This window comes from Alosa sapidissima, chromosome 16 (assembly GCF_018492685.1).
Source record: "Alosa sapidissima isolate fAloSap1 chromosome 16, fAloSap1.pri, whole genome shotgun sequence".
Classification (NCBI taxonomy): Eukaryota; Metazoa; Chordata; class Actinopteri; order Clupeiformes; family Clupeidae; genus Alosa; species Alosa sapidissima.
This window is the reverse complement of record NC_055972.1, coordinates 8,293,247-8,306,582: the sequence shown is the minus strand read 5'-3', so window position 1 is coordinate 8,306,582 and position 13,336 is coordinate 8,293,247. Positions and strand designations below refer to the sequence as shown.

Below are 13,336 nucleotides of genomic sequence, written 5' to 3'. Positions count from 1 at the left end.
CGCTCATCAAAGGAGCCCAATCACTTGATCCAACACAAAGTGGACTTTTTAGGCACACCGACCGCAAAGAAAGCACTGATGAATGCGGCCCTAAATCATAGAAGACTGTGGTGGAGCAGACTGAGCGTGAGGAGAGAGGAAAGTCACAGGGAAAACGGAAAGAGATTCATATTTAGCCACTCACTCTGTGAGGAGAAGGGGTGGGGAGGGGGGGGGGGCAAAGGGTGTGGGTGTGTGTGGGGATGGGGGGTGATGGGTGGAGGGGTGAATCATCCGAGATGTTTCGGAAGCGGCGGCCCGCGCGTGTGGCTGGGAAAGGAACCAACATCCCAATCTTATTAGGGCCTGCCATGCACCAGCCCAGCGGGTCGCGTGGTAAAACCATCAAGGAGCTCAGTGGCTCGCACACACTCTCGAAAGAATGTTCCAGAAAGCTTTGAGAAAGAGCTGATGCAGAGAGGAAAGAAAAAACGAAGAGGAAGAAGGGGGGGGCAGACTTTGTTTTAATTCTTTCTCAACTGGCATCCTCCTCCTGTCATGGTAGTCACCTCTCCAAATGGTTGCAAAATCTCCACATTTCACCCAAAATGAGACAACTGGAATCTGGGTTTCTGAGCATTTCTGAGATGCGACGTCCTCGTTTAGTGTCTTTCCCTCCATGTTGATGGATATTAACCACTTCTGCCTTGCTCTATTTATTCTACTGGATGACTGACCATGAATGACAGGCTAACTAGCAAATAGCGGATGTCTGTGCTTTGACTGCCTACAGTATGACACACAGGCCACAAAAAAAAAAAATGGCTTCGGTTGAGACTAAAGGAAACTCATGCAATGACGCAATACCCGTACTCTCTTCAGCAGGGTCGAATTCTAAAACCGTCGGAGGCACTTGGTGGTGGTGGTGGTGGGGGGGGGGGGGGGGGTTGGGGTGCGCTCCTCGTGGCACGGGTGCCATGCCATGCCCCTGTCCAGCTGAGGGGAACCAGAGCTGAGAGCAGAGCAAGTGCTGGTTTATTTCAGCTGGCCCTGCCTGCCTGGAGAGGAGAGGAGAGGAGAGGAGAGGAGAGGAGAGGAGAGGAGAGGAAAGGAGAGGGGAGGAGAGGAGAGGAGGAGAGGAGAGGAGAGGAGAGGGGAGGAGAGGAGAGAGGAGGAGAGGAGAGGAGAGGAGAGGGGAGGAGAGGAGAGAGGAGGAGAGGGGAGGAGAGGAGAGGGGAGGAGGGGAGAGGAGAGGAGAGGAGAAGAGAGGAGAGGGGAGGAGAGGAGAGGAGAGGAGAGGGGAGGAGAGGAGAGGAGAGGAGAGGAGAGGGGAGAGGAGAGGTGAGGAGAGGGGAGGAGAGGAGAGGGGCGGAGGGGAGAGGAGAGGAGAGGAGAAGAGAGGAGAGGGGAGGAGAGGAGAGGAGAGGAGAGGGGAGGAGAGGAGAGGAGAGGAGAGGAGAGGGGAGAGGAGAGGTGAGGAGAGGGGAGGAGAGGGGAGGAGAGGAGAGGGGCGGAGGGGAGAGGAGAGGAGAGGAGAAGAGAGGAGAGGGGAGGAGAGGAGAGGAGAGGAGAGGGGAGGAGAGGAGAGGAGAGGAGAGGAGAGGGGAGAGGAGAGGTGAGGAGAGGGGAGGAGAGGAGAGGGGCGGCCCGGCAGAGGCGGGGATGGGAGACACTCTAACTCTCACTGGAAAAAAACAAGCAGAAGAAGAAGAAGAAGAAGAAGAAGAAGAAGAAAAACAGCACTCCAGCCCCGTCCTGCGCTGCGTGCAAGGTTCCGACCAGAGGCACACGTCTGGAAAAACTGACAGCTGAATCATCTGCCCTCCGCGTTGGCACAACAGGCGGGCAGCCCTCCGCGGCCTCTGTGGGCTCGTATGGCTATGAGGAGCCCGTCGCTGTGCCCGGGCATGCCAGCGAGTGCGCTGAAAGTTCTGGATCTTTCTTTCCTCAGCTGCCTCATTTTATAACTTTTTTTTTTCTCCCTCAGGGGAAATATGGAAGGGGTCATTGGGGATCTTGTTCTGCTCTGGTTTTGGAGCTGGGGATCTCAATTCCATTCTTTTTCTCTCATTCAGTTACTATCGCCAGTTGTCTCTTGCTACATGCCTCTCCCTGTCTTTCTCTCTCTCTCTCTCTCTTTTCCCCTCTCTCCTCTCTGTCTTTCTATCTTTCTCCCTCTCTCTATCTCTTTCTCTCACTCTCTCCGTCCCTGATCACTATTCACGCGAATAAGAATAAGGCATTGTCCTTTGTTGCTGAATGATGAACTGACAGAGTTGGAAGTTAAAGAGAGTGGGGAGATGGGGTGAGGAGAAGGAGAAGGAGAAGAGGGGAGGGGGGGGGGGGGGTCAACACAAGGAGCCTTCTTGCCCCAGCCAACACAATGCTGTGGTTTGTGAGCTGTTCAACCTCCATACACCACCAGTGGTTCTCAGTCCCCCCCCCCCCCCCAACCCAACTTTCCCCTTCGATATGAATATGTCTATTCTCCCTCTCTCCCTCTCTCCCTCTCTCCCTCTCTCCTCCTCTCCTTCTCTCACTATACGGTTCACTTGCACTGAAATTAAAATGTAGTGCAAAAATGGATACTGCTGCGGTGGTATCCCGCAAAAAAAAAGGAAAAAAAAAACGAAGAAAAGAAAAATCATAGTCATGGAAGGACTATGTATCACATGACAGATGCATGTCATGTGCTGGCCTCTGCCAGGTAACCCCCGGTAACCCCGGTAACCTTAACGGAGAGTCGGCGGACGCAAGCCTCCAGCAGCTCCCCTGGTCTGGCCAAAGCAAGCAACCACAGAGAGGCCTGCGGAGTCATCAGGCCTGTGATCATAACATAAAACACCCCGGCATGATTTATCAGCACAAATATTTATCTGTAAAAGAATCCGTTTTGTTGGATGGTGTTGGAGGAAGAAGTGCACAGTCAAGGGAAAAGACTGGTAGTCCTTTTTTTTTCCCCCACTTTTTTTTCTTTTTTAAGCCTCTTTCTCCAAATGGCCCCCGCTTGCACCCCCGGGTTGTCATGCTAGCTCACAACGGCATCAATTATCCGACGATGAATTTAACCCCCGAAGTCTGTGGCGTGACCCCTTTGGAGCGCAGTGGGGCCGAGGCAAGCACAGCTGAAGCGTGACTCGTGACCTGTGACCTGACCTTTGCACGGCCCACGGATGACCTCCAGCTGGGCGTCGCGGCACTTCGCACGGAGGAACTCGCAGCGCGAGGTGAACGTGCGTCCGTCCGAAGCGCACAGCGGCTTGCGAGGGGCTCCGGAACAGTCCATGTTGCACTCCTTATCCTGCTCCACTCGCAAAAACTGAGAAAGGAGGAAGAGCGAGAATGAGAGAGAGAAAGAAAGAGAGAGAGAGAGAGAGAGAGAGAGAGAAGAGAGAAAGGGAAGAGGTTAAGAGAGAGTCTATACGTTCCACAGAGGTACTGTTATTCACACAGAGCTTTCACATCTCGGCATCTATGATGGAATACTTTTGGAAACGTTTACCAAACCAGGACAAAAAAGCCATGACATCAGTATAGGAGAATATATTTTGGAACCATGGAAATGCCTCTGCGCAAGAATAGGAGAAGAATAACTGTGAGTCACTCTGACGGAAGTGATTCAGTATCTTTTTGTTTTCATTGAAATGTCTCCTCCACTGTTTCTCTAAGCTACATATTGTATCTGCTTCCTACACACACACACACACACACACGCACACACACACACACACACATACATACGCACACACACACACACACACACACACACACACACACACACACACACACACACACACACACACACACACAAAAAAATTGTACACTGCACCCAAAAACAATGCATGAAATGTCCTCATGTTGACTTGGCCTATTCTGACTCAGTGTTGCACAGCTGAATGGTGAGGGAGAGGCCTGTCAGTCAGGTCGACCATGCCATGTCTTGTCTCATGGGGGGGGGGGGGGGGGGGTACGGGGTGAGATATCAGATGAGGACATATGTGACACTTCCTCTCTCACTGTTGTCTGCTGCTGCTCCCAACACCTGTGCAAACTGCCCCCCCCCCACCCACCCCACTCACACACACATACACATACACTCACACAATGACCAGGTGAGAGAAGAGTAACGGTAAGTACGGCTACGGACAGGAACATGTCCTCTCGTCTGAACACATCGGATCACCTGTGTGAATGGCGCCATTGTGTTGGACCTGACCACAAAATGAGACCTCCCCAGCTGGCACCGGACAAAAGCGGCAGCGGCGGCAGCAGCAGCGGTCTACTCTGACTGATTGACTGACTGACTGCTCCCCTCTGCTGAATGAAGAGACAGTAAACGGATGCCTGGATGACTGGCTCAGGGACACACACACACACACACACACTGTGTGTGTGCTGTTTTGTGTCAGTAAAGTGCAGTCATGGCTCTGGGCACTGCTGCTATGTTTATGGGACGAGACGAGAGGGGAAAAAATCTGTGCAAAAACAGTTTGGGGGGGGGGGGGGCAGGGGCTTAACGCTGTGTTTTTAACTAACACAGCTGTGTTTTGACCACGGGTTTTGTGTATTGGCCATTACCCACCCTGCCTATTACATGAAACTGATAACGACGTGATCACAGATTTATTTCATTTACTGATAAACTAGGCCTACTGATTAGCTTTGTAATGAACGCTCTTAAAGGTATTTCCCTTTTCAACATTGCAAAATCACCCCCATGCCATGGCTAGAAGCCAAACATACCTTTCTCAAGTCACCTCTGTCGTATAAATCAATACCATCAACCTGGGAGAAAGAAGACATTCTCTACAAATTGGTGGGCCGAATCATTACAGAGTCTGAAGAAATTAGCCGTCTCTGACGTCTTACAAATGAGCTCCCCACAGTCAGGGCTGGAGAAGGCCTCCAGTGTTTAGACAGGCAGAGAAAGAAAGAGAGAGAGAGAGAGAGAGAGAGAGAGAGAGAGAGAGAGAGAGAGAGAGAGAGAGAGAGAGAGAGAGAAAAAAAAAGTGGAGAGGGAGAGAAAAAGACAGAAAGAGAAAGGGAGAGAGAGAGAAAGGGAGAGAGTAAAAGAGAAAAAGAGAGAGAAAGAGAGAGTGCTGGAGGGGGGGGGGGGTCTGCACCTGGATGAGTGCTTATTGGTATTGCCCTCAGCCAAGCTGGGTGGAGGGGGGTGGAGAAAGGGGGGGGGCTCTCTTCATCTTTCATCATAAATCAGCCAGGGATGAATGCGATGGGAGAGGCTGGCTCAAACACATTCGGCATGAATGAATTCCCCTCCTCCTTTCTTTCTCTCTCTCTCTCTCTCTGTCTCTTTATTTTTCTCAATTATGCACCTTTTCATGTTACCAGTGGCCCCTGTCCCACTGGGGCCTATCGGAGGATCAAGAAAAGAAAAACCCTCTCAAAGCACACTGCAACAAGTGCAGGGCTAAGGAGGAGGACAAAGTTCCAGGCCGAGGGGCTAAAAAAGCGGAAGTCAACACGCCCCTGACAAAGACCACTCACAATAGGTTGCATCCTCTTTTCTCTGTCCAGCCTGTTTGTGTGTCCTTCATTTATGAGAGTGTATAAAAGACGACAAAACTCCATTAATTCCTTCCAGACAGCCCCCACCCCCACCACCACCACCACCACCCCCACCACCATCCTCGTCTCACAGAATTACTCCACGGCTACGTGCACTCACTCACCCCCAGAATGTCCGATTTCCTCTATTCCCCGACTTAATTCGGAGCGCGATCATGAATGCATGAATGTTAACATCCAAATGAAAGGCTGTCATTTTGCTGGCCATGTCTGCGAGTGGGTTGGGAGGTCTGGGACTGCCCCAGAGCCCCTTGCCATCACTGCCCCCCCCCCCCCCCCCCCCTTCTCCCTTCTCTGTGCCAATGCTTCTGACTGACAGTCCCCCGTCGTCTGGGGTCAGTGAACTCTGCCACCCCCAGACCCCCTCATACCCCTTTAGCCTCCAATCATCCTGCTGGAACAGCTCTAGTTTTGGGTTGGTGGGCCTGCAGCTGCAAACCCCCCTCATCCACCCACCCACACACACACACAGACACACACACACACACACAGCCACCCACCACTACCACCACCCCCGCTGCAAAGCCACCTCTTTTCACAGCTCTCCAGTCCCGCCTGACGAGGCACGGACAGCATGAAAAGAGTTGTCCGAAAAAACAACTTCACCAATCACCAAACTAGGCCAGCCAAGATCAGCTCCAATCATGATCAGCCCTGTCCAGCCATCCGCCGCGGCCAGTCGGCCCTCCACAGCCAAGGCCTCCAGCGGGCCGGGCCAGTGATCCGGCTGGACTAAGAGCCAGCCAGGGCGGGGGGGGCTACCCAGCTGACAGCTTAGACAAAAGACTTTCTACACATGAGGTGTCCAACATGAAGAGCGTTTTACGAACTAAACTTGTTAAACTTGCTCTGAACCTCGCGGACTGAACTTTGCCTTCAATCAGCAAATCAACGCGCGCACGCGCGCGAGAGAGAGGGAGAGAGCCTGGCTAAACACTGTTTGGATAAAGAGCGTGGTGTGGCGTTTAAGAGGATTAGCGCCTGCTATGTAACGCGGTGAGAACAGTTATAGCTTTCCATGTCTGGCTGTAGCCATTTTCCGAACAAAACGCTCCTTTGTCAGTCATCTCGAGTCTCCTCTTGACGCCACATAGCCCAGCACTGTTCACACTTCTCTGTTCACACGAAGCCCAGAAGTACAGAATAAAACTCCAGAGTCATACTGCTAATCCCGCTCAGCGCCCTAAATGGAAAGAGACTGAAGTAGTAGGTTGAAGTAGGGAGGGACAGAAATCTGTAGAACTGTAAAGGTAATAGAAATCCTGTGCGGTCTAATATGAATGGATATATCCAAAAGAAATCTAATAGAAATGTCATCTAATCTAAGAGAATTTGAATAGAATTATACATTATTATATATATATATATATTTTTATACTTATATTACTTTTTCTGCTGTAAGTGCATGTTGTGTGTGATGTCTGTATGCTACTGAGACCTTGAATTTCCCCTTGGGGATCAATAAAGTATCTACAGTATCTATCTGTCTATTTATCTATCTATCTACAGTATGTATATATATATATATATATATATATATATATATATATATATATATATATATATATATATATATATAAAATATATGCCTGTAATTATTACTACATGCCTATGTAGCAGGCTACTCATTCCTGGTGCCTGGTATTCCCTCCTCCAGCAGTCAGCCTGCAGTGATGGATGGGGGTGGGGGGGTGGTGGACAGTCGGGGCCGACTCTCCGGTGACATCTCACTCTGGAGCACCCCAGCCCAGCCCAGCCCAGCCCAGCCCAGCCCAGCCCAGCCCCCAGCCCCCAACCCCATCCGACAGACAGGGCAGCCTCCCAGGGGACGGAAAGGCATGGAGGTGGCAGTGATGGATGAACGCCATCACCACCATCACCAGCACCACCAGCACCATCACCACCACCACCACCAGCAGCAGCAGCAGGCCTCCTCTGCCATGACTTATGACTCAGGCATGGACCAGAGAGGGAGACCGCAGGCGGAGGAGAAGAACCCGAAAGGGGGAAAAAAGAGCCGCTTGTTCAGGCTTGAATCCTTCTCTCTCTCTCTCTCTCTCTCTAGTCTCTGTCTCTATCCCCCTCTCCCACCCCACCCTACTGAGTCCCCGCAGCTGCCTTTGTCTTGTTATGTGTGTCCATTCCCACCCTGAAAAAAGAAAGAATGAAAGAATGAAAGGAAGAAAGAAAGAAAGAAAAAGAAAATGAGTGCTGAACAGCTAAAACAAAGCAATTATGAGGACTTAAGTCCAGCAGCTAAAAGGAGTGAGAGCAGGGAGGGAGGGAGGGAGGTGGGGGTGGGAGGGTGGGAGAGGGTGAGAGACTGAGAGAAATCTGACAGTTTTTTCTTTCAGGACCCACCAGCGCACTAATCAAATCCTATTACCCCCTCCCGGTGCCCAGACACTGCGGGTCTGAATGGAAGGATCTGGAGGCGAGACTCCAGCAGAGAGCACATTGTGCCATATTGAGGGGCCATGGGGGCCAGAGCCCCCCCCCCCCCCCCCCCCCCCCCCACTCCCGAGGCCCCCCGAGAGGACCCCTCTCACACAACCACGACCCGACGGGGGCCCTGGCTGTGAGCCGCGGCAAAAAAACGTGTTCAATCGGCACGGCGGGAGCTTCCTTGAGGAACGCCGGGATTTGCTGGGAATCATTAGTTACCAGCATGGTAGAAAGGGAAAGAAAATGACAGCTTTTTAACCAGGCTATTAACTCAATCAAAGGCGAAGGCGTTTAATTGCTGTGAAAGATGTAGAGGAGGGGAAGGAGAGAGGGAGAGAGGGAGGAGAGAGGGAGAAAGGGGGGAGAGAAGAAAAGAAAGGTTTTCTGTGAAAGGGCCAGTGGTAGTCATGTGAAAAGGGTACGGTTGAAAAAAGATCTTTTTTTTCCCTTCCATGCAGGTGCATGGATTTATGTAAGTATGGGGGCTACATTTGACATGGGGGGGGAGGTCATGTTCAACCAACTTGGATGTTTTTTTTTTTTGTTGGACAGATAAGAGCAAAGGCCTCTTCATGGTGCTGTTTTTTCTGCTTCATCTCTAATAAAGAAGCATGTCTGTCTCTCTCCCTCTTTTCCTCTCCCTCTCTCTCTCTCTCTCTCTCTCTCAAACACAACTCTCATGGAATATCACTCAGGAAAAACTGCTTAGGGCATACTTTCTCAGTCTCTGGGATCAGACAATGGTCCAAGGTTCGTACAGTCAGACTTGCCTGGGATGCTGACATTACAACCACATCCTCTGCTGTTGCATGGATCAAAACTAATTTAAAATCCAAGCAAAGGCACCATCTTAATTTTCCCCACACTGCTGGCCTGGTATGACTCCTAGAGAGAGAGATGGATAAACTGTGTTCATCTGGCCGACCCAGAGTCATGAAATCTAATTGCTGGTTTTGGGACCAAGACATACAATTGGTTGTCACTAACAAAGCAGTGCAGGGAAAGCATGAGGGAACAGGCAGGTTGAGAGCGGAGTCCTGAGACTGCAGTGGCACTTGATACTCCTTCCTCTCGGGGGCTGGGAGATATGAGAGGAACACTGAGCCTAATGTGAAGCCCTTGTTTGTTTATTGTGCATGTTGATGGAATGGTGGGCTGGGATTGGACTGTGTGTGTGTGTGTGTGTGTGCGTGTGTGTGTGTGTGTGCGTGCGTGTGTGTGTGTGTGTGTGTGTGTGTGTATCAGCGTGATTGCAGATTGCAGATGTGAGCCTGCACAATGCAAAGCTTCCTCCCACATTCCACAGCACCCAGGGCAGACTGGAGAGTGGCTGCCTGACCCCTCCACCTCTGGGTTAACAACTCACAGCCATTTGTTTCCATTTGGATATTGAGGCATCCTTGCATGTCCCATAAATAATGACAGCGGGGGCGGCTGCCGCTGCGCCCCACACTAAATCACACGGCCAAAGCTCTGACACGGTGCATTCCTTCCCCGTTCCTGTCCCCTTATCCCTGGTCCAGGGCTAGTGAGCCCCCCTGCCCTCTCTCGCGCTGCCAGTTGGGTTGGCTGCGCCGGTGGGATGCGTTGCACTGTGCTGCACTGGCGGTGCCCGGCCCCCAGAGCGCTCTTGCTCATGCGACCGCCCGCGATCAGCCACGATCCCGCAGGACAGACGCTGCACAGACTCCAGAGGGAGTCCATCAGGGACCCCCACACATACAGACACACACACACACACACACACACACACACACACACACACACACACACACAGACACACACACACACACACACACACACACACACACACACACACACACACACACACACAGACACACACACACACACACAGACACACACACAGACACACACACACAGATACACAAAAAAAGCTAGAAAGAGAAACGGTGGCAGGGCCTGGCTCTTCCAGAGAGAGCCTGTTGATAAGAAGCCATAACTTCAGCCCCTCCAGGCCTTCTGACTGTCGGAGAAAGCAGCAAGCCTAACTGTACCCCCCCCCCCCCCCCCCCCCCACCCATCACCACCACTAACTTTGTAAACAATAACATGTGTGTTGAACTCCCCATCCCAGTGTGGCAGCAGCAGGTACCCAAGAGAAACCGCACCAAAGTTCAGGCCTAATTTTGATGGCCACATAGTTGGCCGGTTGAGTTGTGTGGCCAGCAGCAGCAGAAGCCGTTGCGTTTTGGCCAACAGGAAACGCCTGGCAAGCTGCGGAGCTTCTTGTCTCCCAATGCCACTAGCGACCCCATCAGCACCGTCAGGCTGAGTAAGAAGAGACAGGCCCGGAAAGGGCCAGTACACACAGGGCTCGGCCTGAGACACTGCAGTCGCAGCCGCAGCAGCAGACAACCAGACCAGACCAGAGGGCTGTTTTCCTTCTTTACTCCTCTCCTTTTTTCTTTGGGGCGGGGGGGGGTGTAATGGTCTAACAGAGCAGACAGATATAGGCACAGTCGACAAGACAGATCCAAGAGAAAGGAAAATCCCAGACGCTCCAGTAAAGCACCTAAATATTCTGCCAGAAGAGAACATTTCACTGGATACCTTCAGAACAAAAATGTCTGAATTTGCCATGACACTTGATAGAACAAGCGGACAAATAAAACTAGATCAGTCCAGGAGCAGAACACAAGGTTGGAGCTTGGTGGTGAGTCAGGCAGTAAAGATATGAAACTCCAATGGAAATGCAACCCTCATAAGAGAGAACCTTGATTCAATTTTTGGACATTTTTGAAATACAGTTTCAATTTTAGAAAGAATTCCTTCTGTTCTCAGTAGGTGCCACATACCTCTCAAAATTAAAATGAACAGAGTTTAAACAAAAAAGGTGTAAAATACTTATAATCTGGCATACCTGCTTAACTTGATCAATTAATTTACCCGAGTCAGACCCAAATATTGACTGTTGTGGCCCTTTGGATCAGAGAATGGTCTGTTCCCACAATGTCAATCAAGTGCAAAACTATTTGGCAGGCGGTGAGCGTGTTATTGGCCTTATGTAAATCCCCTGGCTCACCAACCCTCCAAAGCCCCCTCTGTTGGGCCAGCCTGCCAGCTGCCTTATGCCCTTCTTGCCAGCAACACCGGCCCAATTCTTGTGGCCCAGTAGGCACAGGCTTGAGTCTATGGACAGATTCCTAGCTGTCAGGAAATCTCCTCATACTCGATAATAATATTCAATGTTCACAGAAATCTGGCTGTCAACTGTCCTGCCACTGCTTTTCCAACTTTCTGATGAAGTAGGCTACGTGTGGAGAAATGTAATTCAAGTTGAGCAGAAATAAGAGGGGAGAATTTGAGAGTTTAAAGAATAATGCCATCGAAATACTGTAGTAAAAAACATATTAGCTATGAGTTGAGCTGTTTATTAATGAAGTAGCCTACATGGATGCATGCTTGGTGTCTGCAAACGATCTTAATTTGTAGTGTTCAAATGTTAAATTTCGCATATCTTTCTAATAATCTGCAGCGCTAGTCTCGTGGGATATAAAGACGATCCTTAGTTTCTTTCATGTTTTGTCCCAGTAAAACATTCCACATTTAAATTCCCGACCCACTTGAATAAAGCTAAGGCTAAAATGTTGGGACAATTCAACCACTAAACTAAACCACATGCTATTCTGATTTCTCCTGGAGAGCATTACGGATTTTCTTGTCAGGGTCTGCTGGTAGATCGCAATTATATTTTAATTGTTTAAATACTTTTGATTTCTCTTTTCTTCTTAGTTTTTTATTTGTGTTTTCCAACAGGACCTACCAACCTACACATTTCAACTTGCCTAAAAGTCTCTAGGGAGCCGGACAAATTCCCCCCATTCCCAAGTCGAAAATGAAATCACGCCGAATTGTATTTGCTTACATCAAATGACAGACACGTTTAAATCCATTTCCCCCTTACAAACAGAAATGCTAGAAGAATTAGGCTATCTGTGCGTAATTTGCCGCTCGCTGGTTAGACTTCAGTCCTACCGTGAGGGCAGAGAATTTCTGCGAGCGTCCGGCGCACAGGAGGCAAGACAGGACCAGTAGAAACAGAGTGCGCATCTTGGATGTCCCCCTTCTTGAGGTCGTACGCAGTCCGAAAACTTTGTCACAATCCAAACTTTCTCCGCGCTTGACTAGTTTCTCTCAGTGTTTGTCTCCAAGAAGGAAAAGTGGACTTTCACCGCTGGAAATGCCCTTTAAAATAAAGTAATTACTGAATAAAAACCTGTGCTCGCAGCGGGTACAAACATTCACTTCAACTGCTCCAAAGCTCTCAGATAGCCTATACAACACCTAAATCCGCTCCACTATGCCCTAATCCTGTATTTCCCTTGCGTGATGTATCCCCGTGTAGACTGTCTTGAACCCCTGTCCCGCTGACTGCTGGAGTGTCTTATTGGCTCCCCCCTCTCCTTTCTATATTCTTCTGCTTTGCGCTCCACTCCCCTCCCCTCGATCCTTTGCATGTTGTCAGACCCAGATCTCTATCGGATGCAGGCACTGCCAGCCAAGCCAGCAGGTAGGTAGGTAGGTAAGTTTTGAAGGAATCTTTTGGCTGCTGGTAGCTAACGCAAAACAAAACCTACTAGCCTACTCCTCAATCAGGAGTTGTCTATTTTTTCTGCTGTACCTCTTTACCTTTTTTCCCCGTTGGATCCCTCGGTCATTATTCTCCCCGTGGCACTCAACCATTTTGTGTATTTTGTTTAACTCAATAACTCAATTATCTTCACCTAGGCCTACATCAGTATCAGCATATTGTTCCATCCGTTGGCTTAAAAGCTGTATGCCAACAAAAGTAGATATAATAACCTCTGAATCTAGACTACTAGAGGGCTGCGCACTGCAACATTAGCGCCTGAATACCTAAACTGTTTAATACGCTATTAAAATGGCAAACTTTAACTGTTTGGAAATCATATTGCTTGTTCATATCAATCATATTGGTGAAGTGAAATGGTAGACACACATGAGCAAGGCAATATGGAAATTTTGCAGACATGCGACGATAGATCTAAACTGTTAGGCTAACTTTACATTGTCTAGCAAAGTTTCTTGCCAATGTTAGAAATATTTAAAGTAATGTCTTCGGTAGCCTAAAAACGGCACATTTAACGTGGTCCACTGATCACAGACATCAGACATATCTAAGGACAACATCGACCTAGAATTAGTCAACATTGCAGTTTGGTGAATGGCAGAGGATGTGTTCAGGTGCACAAGAGGTTTCCTCTTACGGGCCACGTTTGACCTGAACTGTCATGGTGAGTAGAAGCTGCCACCTGCTGTCCATTTGTGGTAACACTGAAGC

General features: G+C 49.7%; 1 protein-coding gene across 1 annotated transcript in view; it reads right to left on the bottom strand.

Annotated features, from left to right (window-relative positions):
* LOC121684752 (SPARC-related modular calcium-binding protein 2-like) overlaps window positions 1–12,442 on the bottom strand; it is a 35,965-nt gene extending 23,523 nt beyond the window's left edge. The window contains 2 exon segments of the mRNA XM_042064824.1: window positions 3,136–3,298; window positions 12,010–12,442. Coding sequence (XP_041920758.1) covers window positions 3,136–3,298; window positions 12,010–12,084 — 238 coding nt within the window. The 5' untranslated portion in view covers window positions 12,085–12,442.
* Window positions 12,443–13,336: the final 894 nt, after the last annotated feature.